Raw genomic sequence first — 26284 nt, forward strand, 5'->3', positions numbered from 1 at the left:
TGACTCAGGGAAAGTATTACATGATATGATGAATCCCGAGCTGATGGAATAGTTGCCGTAATCTATTGGAAAGGAGAAGTAGAATGGGGTGGGCAGGACAAAGGTCACCAAAATGAGGAACCTGTGGCCTGTCCCGGGACATGCCAGGACAGGTCGAGGTGAGATGGCCACAGGGTCAGGTAATTGGGGAAATTTAGAGAAATAGAGAAGTGCGCGTTGACCAAATTTGGGCACGGACCGGTGCAGAGTGGTGGAGAAATTATTCCATGACACAAAGGAAGGGTGTCGGTGGTCCAAACATATAAAAAGGTCATCGGGACGAAGTAAAGACAGTGTGCGTCGGGACTGGGTGCGAGAGCGAGCTCCTCAGACCCTACTCCTGCGAAGACTCCGAGGGCTGGTGCGTCTACAGAAGATTGCCATCGAACAAGAAGACTGCGCACAGCAATTTGGACTCGGTTGATCTCCACACTCTCTGCTGGTCCGCTCCCAGGGGCTTAGGCTCCCGATCATCATCCCCAGCAGAAGGGGTTCAGGGAATTCGGCCGAAACCTGCGTCCTTATTCTAGAAATTCGAATCAGGCAACTATCCATCAGAGGTAGGGTTGATTAATAGGGTGAGAATTTGATTTTAATTATTTTCTTTGATTTTTATATTTATGCTCTGATGCTGCTTTGCCCCTGCTAAATTCCTGCAAATAAATTTACAACCTAAAAGACAAGAGAACTGTTATCCTCATCTTTTGTGTCAGAGGTTTTAATTCAAATATTACTGTTATGCTGTTCATGATCGTAAGAAGCTAAGCCATAGTGTGCACAACATCTTTAAGACTCTTAAAGGTTAATCTAGTTTTGTGTTCACTTCAAAAGATAAACAGGTCCCTAGGGTTATTTTTCCAAACCGTTAAATTAAACCTAGCCAATAACAAGTGCAAGGATCAAAGAGGAAAGCTGCCGTTAACAGGCGTGCCGGGTTACTACTTCTGGGTGGGGGGCTGCTCTATCAGAACTAGTGGCTTGGGGAAGCGGGACAGACGTCAGGACGAAGGCAGTTAGATGCTAGGCGAGTTTCCTCATCACCAGCTTAAACATTCTTTAGAAATTCTACTCTGGTCCATGACCGTTAGAACTTAAGAACGTACCCTTTAAACGGAGAGCTGGTCTAGTATAGGCCTTTCTTTACAGGGGCCTAATACCGGGGATCTAACAGTTTATTGGTTTGATACCTGTCAGAGCCCCGTGATCTTACATCTCTGCATTTCCTCACGTCTGGGTAATTCTGTAACAGTTTTTCAGCCGTGTTAAAAGTCTTTTACGCGCTGTTACGCACGGGGCACGTCTGTCCTGCAGTGCGCTCCTCTCCTCTCCTCTCCTCTCCTCCTCTCCTTTCCTCTCCTCTCCTCTCACCTGGCTGCTCAGCTCCGTCTCTCAGTCCCGGTCCCGGACTGAGACACGTCACCGCTGCCTTCACTCGCCTTTGATCCCCCTGGTCAGTGGTCAGAGCGTTTCGATCCGTGTGTCCCACCTGAGCTCTCTATTAATCAACTCGATCATGGGCGGCACACACGCATTATAGGTGTGTGATTGTCGCTGCAGCTGCTACCTGTTCGTCAGTATATGACGAGCTGGGCCCTGTAGCGATTTGTGTTTATTTATCTAAACAGAGCGCGAGAGAGATGAACACACATGCTGTCATTGTATGCATCGGATCAAATGTCATTCTGTCCCTTCATCCGTCCAGCTCTCTGTCCAGTCTCTCCATGGCGGAAACGATTACCACGCGCAAAACCCTCATTTACATATTGTGGTTTGCACGTGTTTTCATTTAGCGTGTTACTCTTAGTAGATCACCTGTTTTGCGTGCACTAACCAAACACGCAATATTTTAGAGGGCGCAAACAATATAGCGCCCGCTATCTGGGATCTTAGTAAATCCGGCCCTTAGTGGCTTAAGTTAGTTATTATCAGTTATTAGTTCATCACATCACCATCAAACTCTGGGCAATTTACTCTTCAACATCACTCGGGCATACATCATCAGTAACTTCAGACAGTGCATCATTATAAAATGCCTGCACCTCACCTGACACACCCATTTCTGTCAGAAGTGCTAACACATCACGTTTCTTTGCATCCTTTACAGTGGTCTGCTTAGGGAGTATGTCAGGTTTCAAGTCAGCCCACCGCTTTCCCGGGTTCAGTACACTGTGGAAAGAGTATGCTCCACTGTAAGTGGTTTTGAATCCAATCTTGTTGGAACTCAGTTCAAGCATGCGCGCTTCACTTACTTTAAAGCTTCTCTGAGCCTTCACACACTTCTTAGTAGCAGATCGGAAATCAAATGCCTCCCAATCTTTGCCATAGATGTGCACATTTCCAAAGTTCTTCAGTAACGAATGATACTCCTGAGGTAGTAAGATGGTGTCTATTTTGTGGATCCTCTGCTCTATCCTCCCAAACACACGGTCAGCCGGTAGATAACTATGTCCCCTCACTGGGAATGTGTACTCAATGGCAAGATTGGGAAAGTTCTTGCGAAAATCCATGAGCATGGACACCATGTTCATATTTTTGTTTTGTCCATAACAAGAGTCACTAAAAAGACGAAGTGCCCTGGATTGACGGATTTTCCCCTGAAGACGGACATTTAAGCAGTCTCTAAGTGCAGATGCAATCATGTTATCTTTACTGTTTTCATTTTCTTGCCAGACGTAAATATGGACATCGTCTTTTGTTTGATGACTGTTCTCTCCGTGATGTGTTACCACTCCAAACAGGTACATAATAAAGTAGAATAATAAGCCTGTCCAATTGGAGTTTTAGGTAGGATCAGGTTTTGCATCATATCAAAACACAGTGTGACACAATTTTCAGTGACCCTACCTACAGTAGGAGGTCATAGAAGACACGAGCTCTGCGACGGTGCAAAATGAATGTAGCAGATTCAATCTGTTTCTCTCTCCCTGTCAAGCTTGGATCTTTAATCTTGAGCTTGTGCATGGCACAAACCGAGCATGCATCAGTGGCTGGGTGGCCAAAGCCAAGATTAAACTCACTGGCAAACACTGAATAGTACAGGGAGTAACTGACATGAGCATGATTTAGACTTTCAAACAACTCATGCATTTTTCTCACATTTAAGTCACTCGGTAGATACTTGCGCCCTGGGGCTCCCCTCTGCCCATGATGGCTGGCTCTGCAGGTGAAGGATTGTATGTGCTGGATGATGTTTTGTCTTCTTTCCTCATTGTCTTGCACTTGTCGTGCACCACCCCTTCTCTCTGGACGTGCTTCTGCAGTCTCTGCATAATATTGTGCGACTCGGGAGGCACGGTCCTTGCTGATGCCTGAAAAACATAATAATTGAGGTTGTCAGTCATCTATAGGCTACTAACTTCAGATAAAAAGCATTAGGTTCAGGTAATAAACTTTTTTTCTGAACAAACTTAAAAGACCTCTAGATAAAATACAACAGTGAAAGTAGTGAGAACTGTCTGTCTTTCCTTAAGCCTACCATATCCTGAACACACACAAAACTACATAAATGGATTAACACTGATATCTGCACTTCCACACCGAACACACAAAAAACACTATTACTTTGCCATAAATAAATCTTTCCCAATCAACATAACATATTTGGGCCGAGTCTGTGATTAATATTAAATTTCTACAATTTATTTTCTATACTACAAACGCCTGCGCTGTGTGTAGCGACTGAAATATTTACCACATAAAACTGTAGTTTGTATGGCCAAGCTACATACTGAAAAGCAACTTGATTCAGGAAATAATGAAACTACTGAGAATTGTAAGTTACTGCCATGTAGTTAAGCTAATGATTATACAAAATCAATATGGGTTTATTTATTTATGCACAACCAAAGGCCCATGTCTGATTGCCCAGTTGTACACTACTTCATAAAGTTAATGTTGTGTGTAAACATTTGGTACAAACTATCTACGAAATGGTGTTTGGTGACCATATTTTGATTTCCAAAAAAGAGGACAGTTGCTCCGACGTCTGCTCCCTCTGTATGAGCGCGTTGCAGAGCCGCACATACAGAGGCAGCCACACGTCAGAGACACAACAAAATACCGGAGTATTCTGTGCAAAGCGCCAATCAAGTATGTTTAATGGTCCCATGAAAAACATTGAAAACCGGACATTTTCATGAATTTATAAAACCCGCCCGGACGCACCGGACAGGACGTAAAAAGTGGACATGTCCGGGTAAAAGTGGACGTTTGGTCACAATATACATCACTCACACTACATTAAATGAAAACATTACTCACCTAATAGGCAAGGCAAGGCAAGGCAAGGCAATTTTATTTGTATAGCCCGTTTTTACAAACAGTTTGTCTCAAAGGGCTTTACATGGCATCGTAACAACATCCTCTGTCCTTAGACCCTCACATCGACTGAGGAAAAACTCCATGGAATTTTTCCTTAATACTGTGAGGAATGTTGCTTTGCAGACAGGGACTTTATTTGGGTGATCGTTGTAAAGCAGACTGTATTTCACAGACACGTTCCTGTCCTTACGTCTTTCCTCATCGTCAACCTTCTGACGGTGTCGCTGGACGTTATGTGGTCATCAGATGGAGAATAACCTTGTCCTGTTCAACTTTTTCTGGTTTGTCATACAACTTTCTAAAATTCAAAGAGGACCGCCCTTTTATGCCGTTCTCTCTCCTCATTGGATATAAGTGATTGCTGTCGGAAGATGTAACTATTAAAGACTTATATTAACACAAACATTCCACTTACTTCTGCTTTAATATAAGTCCTAAATAGTTATATCTTCCGACAGCAATCACTTACATAGAGTGTGTGGTCTGAAACACGGGTCTGTCAGTCACTCTGCTCTGCTGTAAGCCCAGAAAACTTTCCTTGTATCCTACAACCTTTATCCAATGAGGAGAGAGAACGGCATAAAGGGGCGGTCCTCTCTGTGTGTGCAACCAAGGGATGCGCGTGCATTTGGTGACGTAGGGACGAGGACCAATAGATCCATGACGAGGGCGGGGACTGCTAACTCCATCGGCTGACAGGAAGTTAGCCAAAACGACCGGATCGCTTACTTCTGCTTTAATCAGGGAAAAAAAATCAATGTTGGTAACTCTCAAGAACAAATACATTTTCTTGAAAAAAAACTTCAGTTATTCCAGTAACACATAAAAGCACTGAATTTTCAATGAGAGAAGCCACCGCAAAACATTGTTTGCGATGCAACGTTCAGCGTTACATTAGGCTACACACGAGTATTAGCAACACATCCAAATCACCTCAGCAGTAAAGTGACATAAGCCGTGTTTCCACTGCAGGAGTTCCTGGTAAAGGGAGGGGGTAGGAACTTCTACAGGAACCGTCCTCTCACTTGGCCCTCTCAGTGGCCGTGTTTCCACTGCAGAGTCTGACCCCGCGGCGACGTCATGAGTTTCGATCGCCGCTTAATCGCTGTGCGACAGTTTCGACCGTGACGTCACCCAGGCAGGTCACAAGCACATGCACAAAAATCATAACAACAACGGAGAAGAAGGATGGAAGGAGCTGAGGCGGTAGGCGCGTTTCTGGTTTGTGTGTTTGTGCACATGGCAGTTGATTGTAATCCTGCTTGAGTTTTTTTTATTTTTTTTTTTACTTTTCACGGCATTGTTTTGCGCGGCGTGATGGATCCCCAGTGTGTCGAGGTGCACTGATATTTTCATTTCGCCGCGATGACTCAAACCCCCTCTGAATCTCCTCGGTGCTGTAGACTGCAATCAATGTCTGCACCTCACCGTCGGTCCATTTGTCGTGCATCTTCCTGCTGTTTTCTTGTTGTTTACAGCGGTGTCTGCTAGGCTAATGCTCCCCTTCTGCTCCCCCTTTTAAAAATGCCGGTTGTTTTGGTGCTTTCTGGTAGCGTCAGAGCCTGCTCTAGCTTTAGCCAATCAGTGCCGGGTTAACCTCGAGCCCCACCCAGGAGCCTTTCAGGGCCGAATGGAGTACCTACCCTGGAGTAGGTACTCCGTTGGCCCCCGTAAAAGTTCCTGTATATGGCCCTTTTGGGGGAGTGCAGTGGAAACACGCACCAACGGGGCTGGCCCCGTAAAATTACCCCGAAGTTCCTGCAATGGAAACACGGCTATACTCTCAGCCCTCAGTGTGATTTCTGCTTTCAGGGCTCTCCACTGAGGAAAAACAACACCTTCTCAGTCACAGACTGATCTCAGTGGGACACATTTTGATATCAGAGGTTTCAGCATCACCAGACGGTCCAACATAAAAAAATGGGAAGAGTTTCTCAGTGAAAGTGTCTCTGTGAGTGTAGATGTGAGTCATGTCTTCAGGGTCGTAGAAGGACACCTCCCCCCCATCATAGTCCAGCTGGACTCTGATCCTCTGGAGACTCTTCTTCACTGTCAAAGTCTCACCATCATCACCACTGGTGTATTCTCCATCATCATACAATAAACACCAGATTCCATATTCTGGTGAAACAAATAACTCTCCCTTCCTGTCAGCTGACTCTTCAGCCAAACCCACAGTCCAGCGAGGATGATCTCCCACCTCCACCTCCCAGCTGTGTTTCCCTGAGCTGAAGCCCTCAGAGCCCAGTATGTGGGCATGATTAGTGTTTCTCTCTGGATTGTCAGGAAGCTGCTGCTCTTTGTCTCCTTGTCTCACACTGGTCAGGCCATCAGACAGATGGAGCCAGGGACTTGCAGTGTTTGGGTCCAGGATGACAGGAGTGAAGTGGACCTTCTCCTTGATCTTCTCCCAGACTCTGAAGGACAGGTTGCCCAGGTGTTTGGCCTCATCTATCAGAGCTCCTGAGAGCAGCTGTGGATCTGACAGTGAGCACTGGGCTCTGGCTCTGGTCTGAGTGGCTTTATAACTGCTGAGGAACGCCACCTTGTGTTTCTGCAGCTCTTCTTCAACAGCACAGATACTGTCTGACAGAGAGGAGATCTGCTCCTCAATCATCTTCATCTCTCTGCTCATAGTCTTCCCCTTCTGCTCCTCTTCCTCCCTCAGAGCTGCCAGTCTGGACTCCTCTTCCTCTTTCAGGAGCTGGTGGAGCTTGTTGAACTCTGCTCTGATCTGCCTCTCTGTGGACAACAGCTGCTTCTTGGAGTGTTGAACCATTTCATTGTATGTTTTCTCCACTTGTTTGTATTTTTTCCTCTTGTCCCGCAGAGACTTTAAGTCAGATTTCAGCTGCTGCTTCAGGTCACTGACTGCTTCATCTACAGGAACCACCTTGTGACTCTGGTGGACTGAAAACTCACAGACAGGACACACAGCTCTTTCTTCATCCTTACAGAACAATTTAGGTTCTTCTTGATGTTTACTGCAAACCACCATTTGTTTCTCATGTTGCTTTTCAGTCTCTGATGAACCAGTTTTCTGTCTCCCAGCAAAGGAATCAGCCAGATCCTTCAGAGTAAAATTCACTCGTGGAAAATCCTTTGAAGATTTCCTTTTACAAATGGGACAGTTTTTGTTTTCAGCTTGTTCCCAGAACTGTTGCAGGCAGCTTGAACAGAAGTTGTGGTTGCAGCTCAGAGACACAGGATCTCTGAAAGTCTCTGAACACACGTGGCAACTCAGGAAACTTTCAAAGAGAGCTCTCTCAGCCATTTCCTTATTATCTTGATAATATTTCAACAGGGAGACTCACCAAGTCACTGGCTCTGTACTTGAAAATAATCCAAACGTGTGTTTTCCAGTAGAGATCTCTCACCCTGTAATGCGTCTCAGCGCTGATCAACAATGACAAATGTACTTTCGCTTTCTTCGACCTCTTGTCAATGATTAAATTGACAGGAAGGAAATGCAGCCATGTTGTTGAGTCACCAGGAGATGGAGCTGTCAGCAAGTCAACCAGATGTTTTCCTCTTGATAACCAATAACATGATTTCCTCATTCTTAATCCTAATCATATTTTAATACACAAATGTGATGAAAATAGTAGTTGGTCCAAGACAGTGTTATAAAGAGATCAAGATAATAATAAAAAACACATTCATATTCAAACTACTGGAAATGATAATTTGTCATCATCATAAATTGTGGTTCCAGTTTTCAACTCTGAACTCTGAACCAACAGCTGCACACATAGTTCGTCTACAATGTGCAACAAAACCTTTCAAACAGACAACATGAATCACTGTACATGTGTAGAAAGTAGAACTCAGTTAAGCTCATTTATTGTGTATAAAAATTCTTAATAAATATTTATTTGAGGATCATCAAGCATCAGGAATATCAACTACAATTGTTAATACAACTCTTCTCGTCCAACATGCAGTGATTTAATCTTCACATAGTTTTAGATAATTTACTTTCTTTTGTAAATAAATGTTGAAGAGCTGATTTTGTCATTTAAATAGTGTGTCCTGAAAACTGAGTGGAAGAGTTTCATCAAGACATTTGCTGTTTTGAAAACAAAAAGTAAGTATGAATCATTAATAAGTGAAGATGGAGAAAACACTGGTTTTAAAATGGTGACGTTTAGCACGTTTTGTAATGCGTAGCTACGGCTCATCATCATTTACTGGACATTGTAGTTTATCATTCATATAGACCATTTTTACATGTTATACCGAGCATAAAAATCAAGACACAATATAATTACGTTTTTTGAATGAAATAAAATGAAATTAAAACACTTGCTTCCAACAGATCCAAAAGTTATCAAGCTCATGAAATAATCAAAATATTTATCAGAATATTAAAAATTTGATGGACAAACTGTCACAAAACTGAAACAATCAAAACATCAGTACAGTGGATATAAACTATTATACTAAGTTGTTTGACATAGAACAAGATGCTGATAATAACCAGGGTAATGAACACCTTTGATTTGTTAAGTTTTTCTCCTGATGAAGTAAAACAGTTTCAGCATTTTGTTTTCACATCTTCTCACATATTATTATTGTTATTTTAAGAATTGACACAACCTACAGACTCGATGTATTTTCTGAAAGCTGTAAAAACAACAACAGGAGTTACTATCAAGAATCAGTCTGACATTATGAAAAATTAATTATAACTCTGTCTTCATGAGGAAATTAACAGTTTGGTGTGTAATGTATAAGTGTGTTACCAAGACAACAATAAATGAAGATCAAACCTTAATCAAAAAAATAATCCATGTTGGTAACTCTCAAAAACAAAATACATTTTCTTGAAAAAAAACTTTTCAGTCATTCCAGTAACACATAAAAACACTGAATTTTCACTGAGAGAAGTCACCGCAAACATCGGTCGCGCTGCAACGTTCAGCGTTACATCTCACACAAGAGTATATAGCAACACATCCTAATCAACTCAGCAGTAAAGTGACATGACATCTGTGTCAGCCCTCAGTGTGATTTCTGCTTTCAGGGCTCTCCACTGAGGAAAAACAACACCAATGTAAATGTCTTCCCCGTTGCTCACTTTCTTTCTTTGATTGTATATTCTTCTGCTGAATAGAAAGGCTTTTTTCTGTGTAGTACAATCCACTTCTGAACTGTGTCTTGGCCACTTGTTTCTACCTGTTGCTATAAACTCACTGCTGCTGCTCCCCCCTCCCTTCTTGTCATGAGGTAAAACACATCATTTCCTGTGTGCTAGTGCAGGAATGTTGCATGACGATGATGATACAAAATTCATAACAACAAATGCTGTACCGCAGGAGACTTGCAGAGCTGATCAGTGTAGTGTTATCTCATAGTAATGGCTTCGATGCAACGGACATTTAACGGGCATGACAAAGTTACGCACTATAGCTTTAACACATTTCTGGATAATTCATATCACAGCTCAGAGACAGTCAGATAAATATTTTAGTGACCCTCAGCATCAAATCAAATGTGTGTAAAGACAAAATGACAGGTGAGCAGGTGTAGAAGCAGGTTGGCTGTAAAGTGTGATGATGAGTTTAGAGTTTAATAAACCTCAAACCATCATGATAGAAAAACTAACATACCTGAACGTCACAGACTGATCTCAGTGGGACACATTTTGATATCAGAGGTTTTACCATCACCAGACGGTTCAACACTGAAATATGGGAAGAGTTTCTCAGTGAAAGTGTCTCTGTGAGTGTAGATGTGAGTCATGTCTTCAGCGTCGTAGAAGGACACCTCCCCCCTGTCATAGTCCAGCTGGACTCTGATCCTCTGGAGACTCTTCTCCACTGTCACAGGCACACTAACACCATTGGTGTATTTTCCATCACCATGCCATAAACACCAGACTCCATATTTTGGTGAAGCAAATCGTTCTCCCTTCCTGTCAACGGACTCTTTAGCCAAACCCACATTCCAGCGAGGATGATCTCCCACCTCCGCCTCCCAGCTGTGTTTCCCTGAGCTGAAGCCCTCAGAGCCCAGGACAGTGTGATACTTGGTGTGTCTCTCTGGATTGTCAGGAAGCTGCTTTGTGTCTCCAAATCTCACACTAGTCAGATCATCAGACAGATGGAGCCAGGGATGTGCAGTGTTTGGGTCCAGGATGACAGGAGTGAAGTGGACCTTCTCCTTGATCTTCTCCTTGATCTTCTCCCAGACTCTGAAGGACAGGTTGCCCAGGTGTTTGGCCTCATCTATCAGAGCTCCTGAGAGCAGCTGTGGATCTGACAGTGAGCACTGGGCTCTGGCTCTGGTCTGAGTGGCTTTATAACTGCTGAGGAACGCCACCTTGTGTTTCTGCAGCTCTTCTTCAACAGCACAGATACTGTCTGACAGAGAGGAGCTCTGCTCCTCAATCATCTTCATCTCTCTGCTCATAGTCTTCCCCTTCTGCTCCTCTTCCTCCCTCAGAGCTGCCAGTCTGGACTCCTCTTCCTCTTTCAGGAGCTGGTGGAGCTTGTTGAACTCTGCTCTGATCCGCCCCTCTGTGGACGACAGCTGCTTCTTGGAGTGTTGAATCATTTCATTGTATGTTTTCTCCACTTGTTTGTATTTGTTCTTCTTGTCCTGCAGAGACTTTAAGTCAGATTTCAGCTGCTGCTTCAGGTCACTGACTGCTTCTTCTACAGGAACCACCTTGTGACTCTGGTGGAGAGAAAACTCACAGACAGGACACACAGCTCGATCTTCATCCTTACAGAACAATCTAGGTTCTTCTTGATGTTTACTACAAACCACCATTTGTTTTTCATGTTGCTTTTCAGTCTCTGATGATCCAGTTTTCTGTCTCCCAGCAAAGGAATCAGCCAAACCCTTCAGTGCAAAGTCTATCTCGAGATGATCCTTTGAAGTTTTCCTTTTACAAATGGGACAGTTTTTGTTTTTCGCTTGTTCCCAGAATTGTTGCAGGCAGCTTGAACAGAATCTGTGGTTGCAGCTCAGAGACACAGGATCTCTGAAAGTCTCTGAACACACGTGGCAACTCAGGAAACTTCCAAAGAGAGCTCTCTCAGCCATTTCCCTATTATCTTGATTATATTTCAACAGGGAGACTCACCAAGTCACTGACTCTGCTCTTGAAAATAATCCAAACATGTGTTTTCCAGTAGAGATCTCTCACCCTGTAATGGCGTCTCAGCGCTGATCAGCAATGACAAATGTACTTTCGTTTTCTCCTACCTCTTGTCAATGATTAAATTATCACAGGCAGGAAATGCAGCCATGTTGTTGAGTCTCCAGCAGATGGAGCTGTCAGCAAGTCAACCAGACGTTTTCCTCTTGATCACCAATAACATGATTTCCTCATTCTTAATCCTAAACATATTTTAATACATAAATGTGATGAAAATAGCAGTTTGTCCAAGACAGTGTTATAAAGAAATCAAGATTAAAAAAAAAAAAAATGTTGAGCTCATTCATATTCAAACTACTGGAAATTATAATTTGTCATCATCATAAATTGTGGTTCCAGTTTTCAACTCTGGACTCTGAACCAACAGCTGCACACATACTTCGTCTACACTGTGCAACAAAACCTTTCAAACACACAACATGAATCACTGTACATGTGTAGAAAGTAGAACACAGTTAAGCTCATTTATTGTGTGTTAAGATTCTGAATAAATATTTCTATGAGTATCATCAAATAGCATCAGAAATATCAACTACAGTTGTTAATACAACTCTTCTCATCCAACACGCAGTGATTTAATCTTCACATAGTTTTAGATAATTTACTTTCTTTTGTAAATAAATGTTGAAGAGCTGATTTTGTCATTTAAATAGTGTGTCCTGAAAACAGAGTGGAAGAGTTTCATCAAGACATTTGCTGTTTTGAAAACAAAAAGTAAGTATAAATCATTAATACATGAAGATGGAGAAAACACTGGTTTTAAAATGGTGACGTTTAATACGTTTTGTAATGTTTAGCTCCTGCTCATCATCTTTTACTGGACATTGTAGTTTATCATTCATATAGACCATTTTTACATGTTATACCGAGCATAAAAATCAAGACACAATATAATAACATTTTTGCTCAAAATAAAATAAAATTAAAACACTTGCTTCCAACAGATCCAAAAGTTATCAAGCCCATGAAATAATCAAAATATTTATCAGAATATTAAAAACTACAATTGATGAACAAAACTGAAACAATCAAAACATCAGTACAGTGGATATAAACTATTTTACAAAGTTGTTTGACATAGAAGAAAAGATGAAAATTACCAGGATAATGAACACCTTTGATTTGTTTAGTTTGTTTTCACATTTTCTCACATATTATTATTTTATTTTAAGAATTGAGACAACCTACAAACTCGCTCTGTTTTCTGAAAGCTGTAAAAACAACAACAACAGGAGTTACTGTCAAGTCTGACATTATGAAAAATTAATTATAACTCTGTCTTCATGTGGAAATAACAGTTTGGGGTGTAATGTATGACTGTGTTACCAAGACAACAACAAATGAAGATCAAACCTTCTTGATCAGAAAAAAAAAATCAATGTTGGTAACTCTCAAAAACAAAATACATTTTCTTGAAAAAAAAAAAACGTTTCACTCATTCCAGTAACTCATAAAATCACTGAATTTTCACTGAGAGAAGTCACCGCAAAACATTGGTCGCGCTGCAACGTTCAGCGTTACATCACACACGAGTATTAGCAACACATCCTAATCAACTCAGCAGTAAAGTGACATCTGTGTCAGCCCTCAGTGTGATTTCTGCTTTCAGGGCTCTCCACTGAGGAAAAACAACACCAATGTAAATGTCTTTTCCGTTGCTCACTTGAATTCTTTCTTTGATTGTATTCTTCTGCTGAACAGAAAGACTTTTTCTGTGTAGTACAATCCACTTCTGAACCGTGTCTTGGGCACTTGTTTCTACCTGTTGCTAGTAGACTCACTGCTGCTGCTTCCCCCTCCCTTCTTGTCATGAGGTAAAGGGCGTTGTTTCTTGTGCGCCAATGCAGGAATGTTGCAGGTGGATACAACATTCAAAACAACAAATGCTGTACCGCAGGAGACTTGCAGAGCTAATCAGTGTAGTGTTATCTCATAGTAATGGCTTCAGTGCAACGGACATTTAAGGGGCAGGACAAAGTTACGCACTATATCTTTAACACATTTCTGGATAATTCATATCACAGCTCAGAGACAGTTAGATAAACATTTCAGTGACCCTCAGCATCAAATCAAATGTGATATATGACAGGTGAGCAGGTGTAGAAGCAGGTTGGCTGTAATGTGTGATGATGAGTTTAGAGTTTAATAAACCTCAAACCATCATGACAGAAAAACTAACGTCCCTGAACATCACAGACTGATCTCAGTGGGACAGATTTTGATATCAGTGGTTTCAGCATCACCAGATTTCCAAACATGAAAATATGGGAAGAGTTTCTCAGTGAAAGTGTCTCTGTGAGTGTAGATGTGAGTCATGTATTTAGGGTCGTAGAAGGACACCTCCCCCCTGTCATAGTCCAGCTGGACTCTGATCCTCTGGAGACTCTTCTTCACTGTCACAGTCTCACCATCACCATTGGTGTATTTTCCATCACGGTGCCTTAAACACCAGACTCCATATTCACGTGAAGGGTATCGTTCTCCCTTCCTGTCAACTGACTCTTTAGCCAAACCCACATTCCAGGCAGGATGATCTCCCACCTCCACCCCCCAGCTGTGTTTCCCTGAGCTGAAGCCCTCAGAGCCCAGGACAGTGGTATACTTAGTGTTTCTCTCTGGATTGTCAGGAAGCTGCTGCTCTGTGTCTCCATATCTAAGACTGGTCAGATCATCAGACAGATGGAGCCAGGGATGTGCAGTGTTTGGGTCCAGGATGACAGGAGTGAAGTGGACCTTCTCCTTGATCTTCTCCCAGACTCTGAAGGACAGGTTGCCCAGGTGTTTGGCCTTGTTGTGTATTTTGGGTTACACTAGGACCCGTAGTTGAGATGCACCTGGTGCATGCTGGGTAACCTGTGCTAGGTTGTTGTTGCCAGGGTAGCCATGGGCTAACAAGTTGTACCGCTATCAATAAATCTTTGAAGAGACGTCGTGGTCCGACAAATCATTGTTATATTAATAAGACGGAAGATATAACAAAAGTGGCGACGAGGACGACTGGACCGACGCTGCAGTCCGCGACGGAGGAATATTTTATGCCGTTTTTGTTTTGTTTTTTTCCCTGCCGATGCCTCGCGCTGCCCGGGTGTTAGACGCCGCCGGAGAGGGAAGCTTCGCCGTGTGTGCTCCGGTGGATGCGACTGCCTTCAGCTAAGCGGGGAGGAGTATGCAGCGGGAAAAAAGGAAAGGAAAAACACCGTGAGTAACGCCGGAAAAAGGCTCGACATTACGAGAAGGAGCAGTTGTGAAGGGAGGAACGCCTTTTAACCAGGAGCAGAAAATGGCTGGAGTTATTGGCTCGATCGGTCCCTTCGACGAAAGCACGGAGCAATGGGGCTCCTACACAGAGCGGTTCGAATATTTCGTCGAGGCTAATGAAATAGAGGATGAAAAGCTGGTGCCCACTTTTTTGAGTGTGATGGGGCCAAAGACTTTTAACCTGCTACGGAGCCTTGTACAACCAGCAAAGCCAGGCAGTAAAACTTTCGAAGAAATTGTGGACACACTGACCAAGCATTTTTCACCCAAGCCCCTGGTGATCGCTGAAAGATTCAGGTTTCACAAACGCAACCAAGAAGAGGGTGAGTCGGTCACCATGTTTGTTGCATCATTGCGGAAATTAGCTGAATACTGTGAGTTTAAAGATGCTTTAAATGACACATTAAGAGACAGACTGGTGTGTGGATTAAGAAATGAAGCTGCACAGAAGAAATTACTCACAGAAAGTGACTTGACTCTTGACAAGGCAATTAATATCAGTGTGACCATGGAACTGGCTTCAAGAGAAGCTCATGCTCTGCATGCTACAGGCAGAATATACAAGGTGGACAGTGGTAAAACAAATGCACAAGGACCATGTTTCCGCTGTGGCAAGTTAGGACACCTTGCTAATGATTGCTGGTGCAAGGAAATGGACTGCAACAACTGTGGGAAAAAAGGCCACGTTGCACGTGCATGCAGGAACAAGAAGGGCATGGATAAAGGCTCAAAGTTTGGAAATAAAAGAGACATGGCAAAATTCAAAAAGGAAAGACATGTTCGCACAGTCAAGCATGATGAGGGCAGACTGAGTGATTCCTCAGAAGAAGAAGTGTCGACTGCAATAAATACTGTGCGAATATTGACTGTTGATGACACTTCAGACGGCTTTTGGGCCAGACCCAAGCTGGAAGGACATTCTGTAAAAATGCAGATAGACACAGGTTCAAAAGCATCATTAGTGTCATATGATGTTTACAGGAAGTTTCTGAAGCACCTTCCACTCCAACCTTCCGACACAGTTTTTAAAGGGTACACTGGGCATCGAGTGCAGATTAAAGGAATGACAGAGGTGACTGTTCATTGTAATGATCAAACTGCCAAGCTGCCAGTGTACGTTACCCAAAAGAACTGTCCTGCCATAATGGGGCGTGAGTGGCTCAAGAGAATCAGACTCAACTGGCAGGAAATAAGGAAGCTGTCACACGGTTCCACGCAGCTGCAGACTATCCTGGAAAAGCACAAGGATGTTTTTCGTGAGGAGTTGGGCAGCATGAAAAAAATAACAGTGAAGCTGCATATCAAACCTGACAGCAAACCAGTGTTCATGAAGGCTCGGCCGGTGCCATACGCCATTCGGCCCAAGGTGGAGGCTGACTTGGATGCGCTGGTCAAGAATGGAGTTCTGGAGCCTGTGACGACAAGCGAGTGGGCCACGCCCATCGTCCCGGTTCCGAAAAAGGACGGAGGAATTCGGATCTGCGGAGATTTCAAGGTAACAGTGAATCCTGTATTAACAGCCGAGCAGTATCCTCTTCCTCTGATCAATGACTTGTTTGCTGGCCTGAGTGGGGGACAGAAGTTCAGCAAAATAGATCTCAACCAGGCTTACTTACAAATGCATGTTGAAGAGCAGTCACGTGAAATGCTGACTGTCAACACACATAAGGGACTTTTTCGATACTGCAGATTGCCTTTTGGCATCACATCAGCCCCGGCATTGTTTCAGCGAGCTATTGATCAAATCCTGAGCGGATTACCTGGAGTGCAGTGTTACCTGGATGATATCCTGTGTACAGGAGCAGATGATGAAGAGCATCTGCGCAACTTGGATGCAACTCTTCAGAGACTGAAGGAATACGGATTGAGAGTCCGTAAAGAGAAATGTGACTTCTTCCAGTCATCTGTTGAATATTTAGGTCATGTGATCGACGCTAATGGACTACATACTGCACCTTCAAAAATCACAGCGATTGTGGACGCACCCCCACCACAAAATGTCAGCCAGCTTAAAGGGATAGTTCAACATTTTGGCAAATTGGCCCATTGCCATAATTGCTATAGTCATAGCAGTAGGTTCGTTACCTTTAATTGTAGGTGTAAGCTATTTTTAGTACAGCGGAGCGCAGCAGCAGGCTGCTCAGAGCTACGCTATGGAGGCTAAGGGAATTTCTTGGTTTCCCTCATCAAACTCATCAAATACAAAATCCCAAAACTCCACAGCGCTTTTGTAGACAAGTTGTGAGCTGCACAACCACCACGCTATGAGATAATGACGGAACGATACGAAACGGAGCCGTTTTCGAGGTAAATTCATACAAAACCGCTGATGCGAGTTGCGTTCAGGGACAGTTTTTCAGCAAGCAGTCTCCGTATTTACCCTGTATTTACCTCGAAAACGGCTCCGTTTCGTATCGTTCCGTCATTATCTCATAGCGTGGTGGTTGTGCAGGTCACAACTTGTCTACAAAAGCGCTGTGGAGTTTTGGGATGTTGAATTTGATGAGTTTAATGAGGGAAACCAAGAAATTCCATTAGCCTCCATAGCGTAGCTCTGAGCAGCCAGCTGCTGCGCTCCGCCGTACTGAAAATAGCTTACACCTACAATTAAAGGTAATGAACCTACTGCTATGACTATAGCGATTATGGCAATGGGCCAATTTGCCAAAATGTTGAACTATCCCTTTAAGTCATTCTTAGGACTGTTGAATTACTACGGACGGTTTATACCGAGCTTGGCATCGCTTCTGAAACCACTACATAACCTGCTACGCAAAGAGGAAGCATGGCAGTGGACAGCAAGCTGCCAAGAGGCTTTTCAGAAGGCGAAGGATTCACTGACTGCGTCGGAGGTCCTAACCCACTTCAATCCTTCGCTCCCGATTCAGCTGGCCTGCGATGCCTCTCCGTATGGAGTAGGGGCAGTGATTTCCCACGTACTGCCAAATGGCCAGGAAAAGCCAATTGCTTTTGCATCGAGAACATTAAACAAGGCTGAGTCCAATTATGCTCAGTTGGAACGAGAGGCTCTGAGCATTGTATTTGGTGTTAGAAAATTTCACCAGTACTTATATGGTAGGAAGTTTACACTTTTAACTGACCACCGACCTCTCACAACCATCCTGGGACCTCACACAGGGATTCCGTCCCTTGCTGCGTCTCGTCTGCAGAGGTGGGCGTTGCTGTTGTCTGGACATTCGTATGACATAAAGTATCGCAAAGCAGAGTCTCACTGCAACGCTGATGGTTTATCCAGGTTACCACTTCCTGTCAAGAAGCCGGACTCGGACACTGCGGAGATTCTCTACTTCAGGGAGGTAGAAAAAGCACCTGTCTCAGCTGTACAGGTAAAGAAAGCGACCAGAAATGACCCTGTGTTGTCGGCAGTGATGGACTTGATCATTAAGGGTCTTCCTGCAGGTGAGGATGCAAACTTGAAGCCCTTCCTTGGGAAGCGGGCGGAGCTTTCTGTTCAGTCGGGATGTTTGCTATGGGGGAGGAGAGTCACTATTCCCCTGTCACTTCAAACAAAAGTGTTACAGCAACTTCATGCAGGACACAGTGGAATAGTGAGAATGAAGGAAATAGCAAGAAGCTATTTTTGGTGGCCAAATATGGACAAACAGATTGAAGAGATAGCTAAAAGCTGTTCATCTTGTCACAAGGTCCGAAACAACCCGCCACTAGCTCCTCTTCACCCCTGGGAGTTCCCACAGGAGCCATGGCATCGTGTGCACATTGACTTTGCAGGTCCATATGAGGACAGAATGTTTCTTGTTGCTGTTGATGCACACAGCAAATGGCCTGAAGTGACTATCATGAAATCAACCACCACAGAGAAGACCATAGAAGCACTAGGAGAAATGTTCAGTAGGTTTGGATCTCCTACACAGCTAGTCTCTGACAATGGACCTCAACTGGTTTCACAGGAAATGGAGGCTTTTCTGCAGGCTAACGGAGTGCAACACATTACATCAGCTCCATACCATCCTGCAACAAATGGCCTCGCAGAAAGGTTTGTTCAGACAATGAAACACGCACTGAAAACATCACAAGGTCAAGGAACACTACATCAGAGACTGCACAAATTTCTCCTTAACTACCGGAACAGTCCACATGCAACCACAAAGACGTCTCCCGCCAACCTGATGTTCAAGAGAGATCTGCGCACGACCTTTGATCTCTTGAAACCGTCAGCAGTGAAAGACACTGTACAGAAACAACAAGAGAAACAAATAATGTACAGGGGTCAACGGGTCAAGGAGAGAGTTTTCAGCTCTGGTGAATCTGTGCTTGCTAGGAACTACAGAGGTGAACTTAAGTGGGTTCCTGCAACTGTTATTGCACAAACTGGACCAGTCTCATACACAGTACAAGTTGCTGATAGTGTTTGGAGAAGGCACGTGGATCAACTTCTACAGACCTCACCAGTGTCTGCGGAACGGTCTTTTGAAGATCCTAATGAGGCACTCATCAACTCATCAGTTTATCCACCAGTGCAAGTAAACACACCAGGGACAACGGTTCCAGTTGCGGATGTGACTGGAAAAGAGACTGTGACATCTTCTGCTGCATCAGTGCCAGAAGCAGACTCTACACCAGAGAACACAGAGACTGATGTTTCTACAGACCGCAGATACCCCACCAGAGAGCGGCGGTCTCCTGTTCGTCTGAGTTATTAAGTTAGAGCACCTGACCCAAGTCAACGGGGCAGAATAATCCCCATGGGTCATGGGGGGGGGTTGAGGTAGTCCACCCTCGCTCCCAAGTTAGGATAATTATAAGGAAAAGAATTATTAAAACAGAGAGTTGTTGTTACACCGTACAGTTAGTTGAATGGATAAAGAGAAATGGGGAAATGTTTGTGATATTGTTACTGTCATGTTACAGTGAAGACAGGAGAATTTGAGTAAACACTCACCTGTTAATTCTGTAGTACATCCTTTGTAAGAGGGGAGGAGATGTTGTGTATTTTGGGTTACACTAGGACCCGTAGTTGAGATGCACCTGGTGCATGCTGGGTAACCTGTGCTAGGTTGTTGTTGCCAGGGTAGCCATGGGCTAACAAGTTGTACCGCTATCAATAAATCTTTGAAGAGACGTCGTGGTCCGACAAATCATTGTTATATTAATAAGACGGAAGATATAACAGGCCTCATCTATCAGAGCTCCTGAGAGCAGCTGTGGATCTGACAGTGAGCACTGGGCTCTGGCTCTGGTCTGAGTGGCTTTATAACTGCTGAGGAACGCCACCTTGTGTTTCTGCAGCTCTTCTTCAACAGCACAGATACTGTCTGACAGAGAGGAGATCTGCTCCTCAATCATCTTCATCTCTCTGCTCATAGTCTTCCCCTTCTGCTCCTCTTCCTCCCTCAGAGCTGCCAGTCTGGACTCCTCTTCCTCTTTCAGGAGCTGGTGGAGCTTGTTGAACTCTGCTCTGATCTGCCTCTCTGTGGACGACAGCTGCTTCTTGGAGTGTTGAACCATTTCATCGTATGTTTTCTCCACTTGTTTGTATTTTTTCCTCTTGTCCTGCAGAGACTTTAAGTCAGATTTCAGCTGCTCCTTCAGGTCACTGACTGCTTCTTCTACAGGAACCACCTTGTGACTCTGGTGGTGAGGAAAATCACAGACGGTGCACACAGCTCTTTCTTCATCCTTACAGAACAATTTAGGTTCTTCTTGGTGTTTACTACAAACCACCATTTGTTTTTCATGTTGCTTTTCAGTCTCTGATGATCCAGATTTCTGTCTCCCAGCAAAGGAATCAGCCACATCCTTCAGTGCAAAGTCTATCAGTGGATGATCCTTTGAAGATCTCCTTTTACAAATGGGACAGTTTTTGTTTTTAGCTTGTTCCCAGAATTGTTGCAGGCAGCTTGAACAGAATCTGTGGTTGCAGCTCAGAGACACAGGATCTCTGAAAGTCTCTGAACACACGTGGCAACTGGCAACTCAGGAAACTTCCAAGAAGTGCTCTCTCGGCCATTTCCTTATTATCTTGATTATATTTCAACAGGGAGACTCACCAAGTCACTGACTCTGTACATGAAAATAATCCAAACGTGTGTTTTCCAGTAGAGATCTCACCCTGTAATGGCGTCTCAGCGCTGATCGACAATGAATGACAAATGCACTTTCGTTTTCTTCTACCTCTTGTCAATGATTGACAGGAAATGCAGCCATGTTGTTGAGTCACCAGCAGATGGAGCTGTCAGCAAGTCAACCAGATGTTTTCCTCTTGATAACCAATAACATGATCTGTCAAACATATTTTAATACATTAATGTGATGAAAATAGTAGTTGGTCCAAGACAGTGTTATAAAGAGATCAAGATAATAATGAAAAAAAAAACACATTCATATTCAAACTACTTTAAATTATAATTTGTCATCATCATAAACTGTGGTTCCAGTTTTCAACTCTGGGCTCTGAGCCAACAGCTGCACACATACTTCGTCTACAATGTGCAATAAACACCTTTCAAGCACACAACATAAATCACTGTACAATGTGTAGAAAGTAGAACTGAGTTAAGCTCATTTATTGTGTGTAAAAATTCTGAATAAATATTTCTTTGAGGATCATCAAGCATCAGAAATATCAACTACAATTGTTAATACAACTCTTCTCGTCCAACATGCAGTGATTTAATCTTCACATAGTTTTAGATAATTTACTTTCTTTTGTAAATAAATGTTGAAGAGCTGATTTTGTCATTTAAATAGTGTGTCCTGAAAACTGAGTGGAAGAGTTTCATCAAGACATTAGCTGTTTTGAAAACAAAACGTAAGTATGAATCATTAATAAATGAAGATGGAGAAAATGTTTTTTAAAATGTTGATGTTTAATACGTTTTGTAATGTGTAGCTACGGCTCATCATCATTTACTGGACATTGTATTTTATCATTCATATAGACCATTTTTACATGTTATACCGAGCATAAAAATCAAGACACAATTTAATTACATTTTTTTAACAAAATAAAATGAAATTTAAACACTTGCTTCCAACAGATCCAAAAGTTATCAAGCTTACGAAATAATCAAAATATTTATCAGAATATTAAAAACTACAATTGATGAACAAAACTGAAACAATCAAAACATCAGTACAGTGGATATAAACTATTTTACAAAGTTGTTTGACATAGAAGAAAAGATGAAAATTACCAGGATAATGAACACCTTTGATTTGTTTAGTTTGTTTTCACATTTTCTCACATATATATTTTTTATTTTAAGAATTGACACAACCTACAAACTCGATCTGTTTTCTGAAAGCTGTAAAAACAACTACAACAGGAGTTACTGTCAAGTCTGACATTATGAAAAATTAATTATAACTCTGTCTTCACGTGGAAATAACAGTTTGGGGTGTAATGTATAACTGTGTTACCAAGACAACAACAAATGAAGATCTAATCTTCTTGATCAGAAAAAAAAATCAATGTTGGTAACTCTCAAAAACAAATATATTTTCTTGAAAAAAAAAAAAAAAACACATAAAAGCACTGAATTTTCACTGAGAGAAGTCACTGCAAAACATCGGTTGCGCTGCAACATTCAGCGTTACATTACGCACGAGTATTAGCAACACATCCTAATCAACTCAGCAGTATGTGTCAGCCCTCAGTGTGATTTCTGCTTTCAGGGCTCTCCACTGAAGAAAAACAACACCAATATAAATGTCTTCTCTGTTGCTCACTTTCTTTCTTTGATTGTATTCTTCTGCTGAACAGAAAGGCTTTTTCTGTGTAGTACAATCCACTTCTGAACCGTGTCTTGGCCACTTGTTTCTACCTGTTGCTAGTAGACTCACTGCTGCTGCTTCCCCCTCCCTTCTTGTCATAAGGTAAAGGGCGTCATTTCTTGTGCGCCAATGCAGGAATGTTGCAGGTAGATACAACATTCAAAACTACAAATGCTGTACAGCAGGACATTTGCAGAATCAGTGTAGTGTTATCTCATAGTAATGGCTTCAGTGCAATGGGCATTTAACAGGCACGACAAAGTTACGCACTATAGCTTTAACACATTTTCATATCGCAGCTCAGAGACAGTCAGATAAATATTTTAGTGACCCTCAGCATCAAATCAAATGTGATTTAAAGACAAAATGACAGGTGAGCAGGTGTAGAAGCAGGTTGTCTGTAAAGTGTGAAGATGAGTTTAGAGTTTAATAAACCTCAAACCATCATGATAGAAGAACTAACATACCTGAACATCACAGACTGATCTCAGTGGGACAGATTTTGATATCAGTGGTTTCAGCATCACCAGATTTCCAAACATGAAAATATGGGAAGAGTTTCTCAGTGAAAGTGTCTCTGTGAGTGTAGATGTGAGTCATGTCTTCAGGGTCGTAGAAGGACACCTCCCCCCTGTCATAGTCCAGCTGGACTCTGATCCTCTGGAGACTCTTCTTCACTGTCACAGGCTCACTAACACCATTGTTGTATTTTCCATCACGGTGATATAAACACCAGATTCCATATTTTGGTGAAACAAATATCTCTCCCTTCCTGTCAACTGACTCTTTTGCCAAACCCACAATCCAGTAAGGATGATCTCCCACCTTCACCTCCCAGCTGTGTTTCCCTGAGCTGAAGCCCTCGGAGCCCAGGACATTGGAAGAATTATTAAATCTCTCTGGATTGTCAGGAAGCTGCTTTTTCTTTCCAAAGCTCACACTGGTCAGATCATCAGACAGATGGAGCCAGGGGTCTGCAGTGTTTGGGTCCAGGATGACAGGAGTGAAGTGGACCTTCTCCTTGATCTTCTCCCAGACTCTGAAGGACAGGTTGCCCAGGTGTTTGGCCTCATCTATCAGAGCTCCTGAGAGCAGCTGTGGATCTGACAGTGAGCACTGGGCTCTGGCTCTGGTCTGAGTGGCTTTATAACTGCTGAGGAACGCCACCTTGTGTTTCTGCAGCTCTTCTTCAACAGCACAGATACTGTCTGACAGAGAGGAGATCTGCTCCTCAATCATCTTCATCTCTCTGCTCATAGTCTTCCCCTTCTGCTCCTCTTCCTCCCTCAGAGCTGCCAGTCTGGACTCCTCTTCCTCTTTCAGGAGCTGGTGGAGCTTGTTGAACTCTGCTCTGATCTGCCTCTCTGTGGACGACAGCTGCTTCTTGGAGTGTTGAATCATTTCATTGTATGTTTTCTCCACTTGTATGTATTTTTTCCTCTTGTCCTTCAGAGACTTTAAGTCAGATTTCAGCTGCTCCTTCAGGCCACTGACTGCTTCTTCTACAGGAACCACCTTGTGACTCTGGTGGACAGAAAACTCACAGACAGAACAAAAAGCTTTGGCTTCATCCTTACAGAACAATTTAGTTTCGTCTTGGTGTTTACTACAAACCACCATTTGTTTCTCATGTTGCTTTTCAGTCTCTGATGATCCAGGTTTCTGTCTCACAGCAAAGGAATCAGCCAGATCCTTCAGTGTAAAATTCACTAGTGGCAAATCCTTTGAAGATTTCCTTTTACAAATGGGACAGTTTTTGTTTTCAACTTGTTTCCAGAATTGTTGCAGGCAGCTTGAACAGAAGCTGTGGTGGCAGCTCAGAGACACAGGATCTCTGAAAGTCTCTGTGCACACATGACACCTCAGGTAACTTTCAAAGAGAGCTCTCTCAGCCATTTCCTTATTATCTTGATTATATTTCAACAGGGAGACTCACCAAGTCACTGACTCTGCTCTTGAAAATAATCCAAATGTGTGTTTTCCAGTAGAGATCTCACACCCTGTAATGGCGTCTCAGCGCTGATCAACAATGACAAATGTACTTTCGTTTTCTTCTACCTCTTGTCAATGATTAAATTATCACAGGCAGGAAATGCAGTCATGTTGTTGAGTCTCCAGCAGATGGAGCTGTCACCAAGTCAACCAGATGTTTTCTTGATCACCAATAACATGATTTCCTCATTCTTAATCCGTCAAACATTTTTTTATACATAAATTTGATGAAAATAGCAGTTTGTCCAAGACAGTGTTATAAAGAGATCAATATAATAAAACACTCAACTCTGAACTCTGTGCCAACAGCTGCTCACATACTTCATCTACAATGTGCAACAAACACCTTTCAAACACACAACATGAATCACTGTACAATGTGTAGAAAGTAGAACTGAGTTAAGCTCATTTATTGCGTGTAAAAATTCTGAATAAATATTTCTTTGAGGATCATCAAGCATCAGAAATATCAACTACAATCGTTAATACAACTCTTCTTGTCCAACACGCAGTGATTTAATCTTCACATAGTTTTAGATCATTTACTTTCTTTTGTAAATAAATGTTGAAGAGATGATTTTGTCATTTAAATAGTGTGTCCTGAAAACTGAGTGGAAGAGTTTCATCAAGACATTTGTTGTTTTGAAAACAAAAAGTAAGTATGAATCATTAATAAGTGAAGATGGAGAAAACACTGTTTTTAAAAAAAAAATGTTGACGTTTAATATGTTTTGTAACGTGTAGCTACGGCTCATCATCATTTAGGCTACTGGACATTGTAGTTTATCATTCATATTGACCATTTTTACATGTTACACCGAGCATAAAAATGAAGACGTAATTTAATTAAAATGTTTTAATGAAATAAAATGAAATTTAAACACTTGCTTCCAACAGATCCAAAACTTATCAAGCTCATGAAATAATCAAAATATTTATCAGAATATTAAAAATTATAATTGATGAACAAACTGTCACAAAACTGAAACAATCAAAACATCAGTACAGTGGATATAAACTATTATACAAAGTTGTTTGACATAGAACAAGATGCTGATAATAACCAGGATAATAAACACCTTTGATTTGTTAAGTTTTTCTCCTGATGAAGTAAAACAGTTTCAGCATTTTGTTTTCACATCTTCTCACATATTTTTTATTTTATTTTAAGAATTGACACAACCTACAGACTCGATCTGTTTTCTGAAAGCTGTAAAAACAACTACAACAGGAGTTACTGTCAAGTCTGTCTGACATTATGAAAAAATAATTATAACTCTGTCTTCATGTAGAAATAACAGTTTGGGGTGTAATGTATAAGTGTGTTACCAAGACAACAACAAATGAAGATCAAACCTTCTTAATCAGAAAAAAAAAATCAATGTTGGTAACTCTCAAAACAAATACATTTTCTTGAAAAAAACAACAACACATAAAAGCACTGAATTTTCACTGAGAGAAGTCACTGCAAAACATCGGTCGCGCTGCAACGTTCAGCGTTACATCACACACGAGTATTAGCAACACATCCTAATCAACTCAGCAGTGAAGTGACATCTGTGTCTGCCCTCAGTGTGGTTTCTGCTTTCAGGGCTCTCCACTGAGGAAAAATAAATAACACCAATGTAAATGTCTTTTCCATTGCTCGCTTTCTTTCTTGTATCCTTCTGCTGAACAGAAAGGCTTTTTCTGTGTAGTACAATCCACTTCTGAACCGTGTCTTGGGCACTTGTTTCTACCTGTTGCTAGTAG

At 42.3% G+C, this 26284-nt stretch overlaps 2 protein-coding genes across 2 annotated transcripts; both read right to left on the bottom strand.

Annotated features, from left to right (window-relative positions):
- Positions 1–6205: 6205 nt before the first annotated feature.
- LOC310991844 (uncharacterized protein) lies at positions 6206–24436 on the bottom strand (the record flags this gene model as incomplete). The annotated part of the gene is given in 5 exon segments (XM_083979775.1): positions 6206–7636; positions 13733–14314; positions 19940–20734; positions 20736–20785; positions 23023–24436. Coding segments are annotated over 5 exon segments (4272 nt in total).
- On the bottom strand, positions 9957–11412 carry LOC310990767 (nuclear factor 7, brain-like; the record flags this gene model as incomplete). Its single annotated transcript, XM_083978260.1, has 1 exon — positions 9957–11412. The coding sequence occupies one exon, from the start codon at positions 11410–11412 to the stop codon at positions 9979–9981; it is 1434 nt and encodes a 477-aa protein (XP_083834386.1). The 3' UTR covers positions 9957–9978.
- Positions 24437–26284: the final 1848 nt, after the last annotated feature.

The sequence above is a fragment of the Trachurus trachurus genome (genome assembly GCF_905171665.1).
Source record: "Trachurus trachurus genome assembly, chromosome: 9".
Lineage (NCBI taxonomy): Eukaryota > Metazoa > Chordata > Actinopteri > Carangiformes > Carangidae > Trachurus > Trachurus trachurus.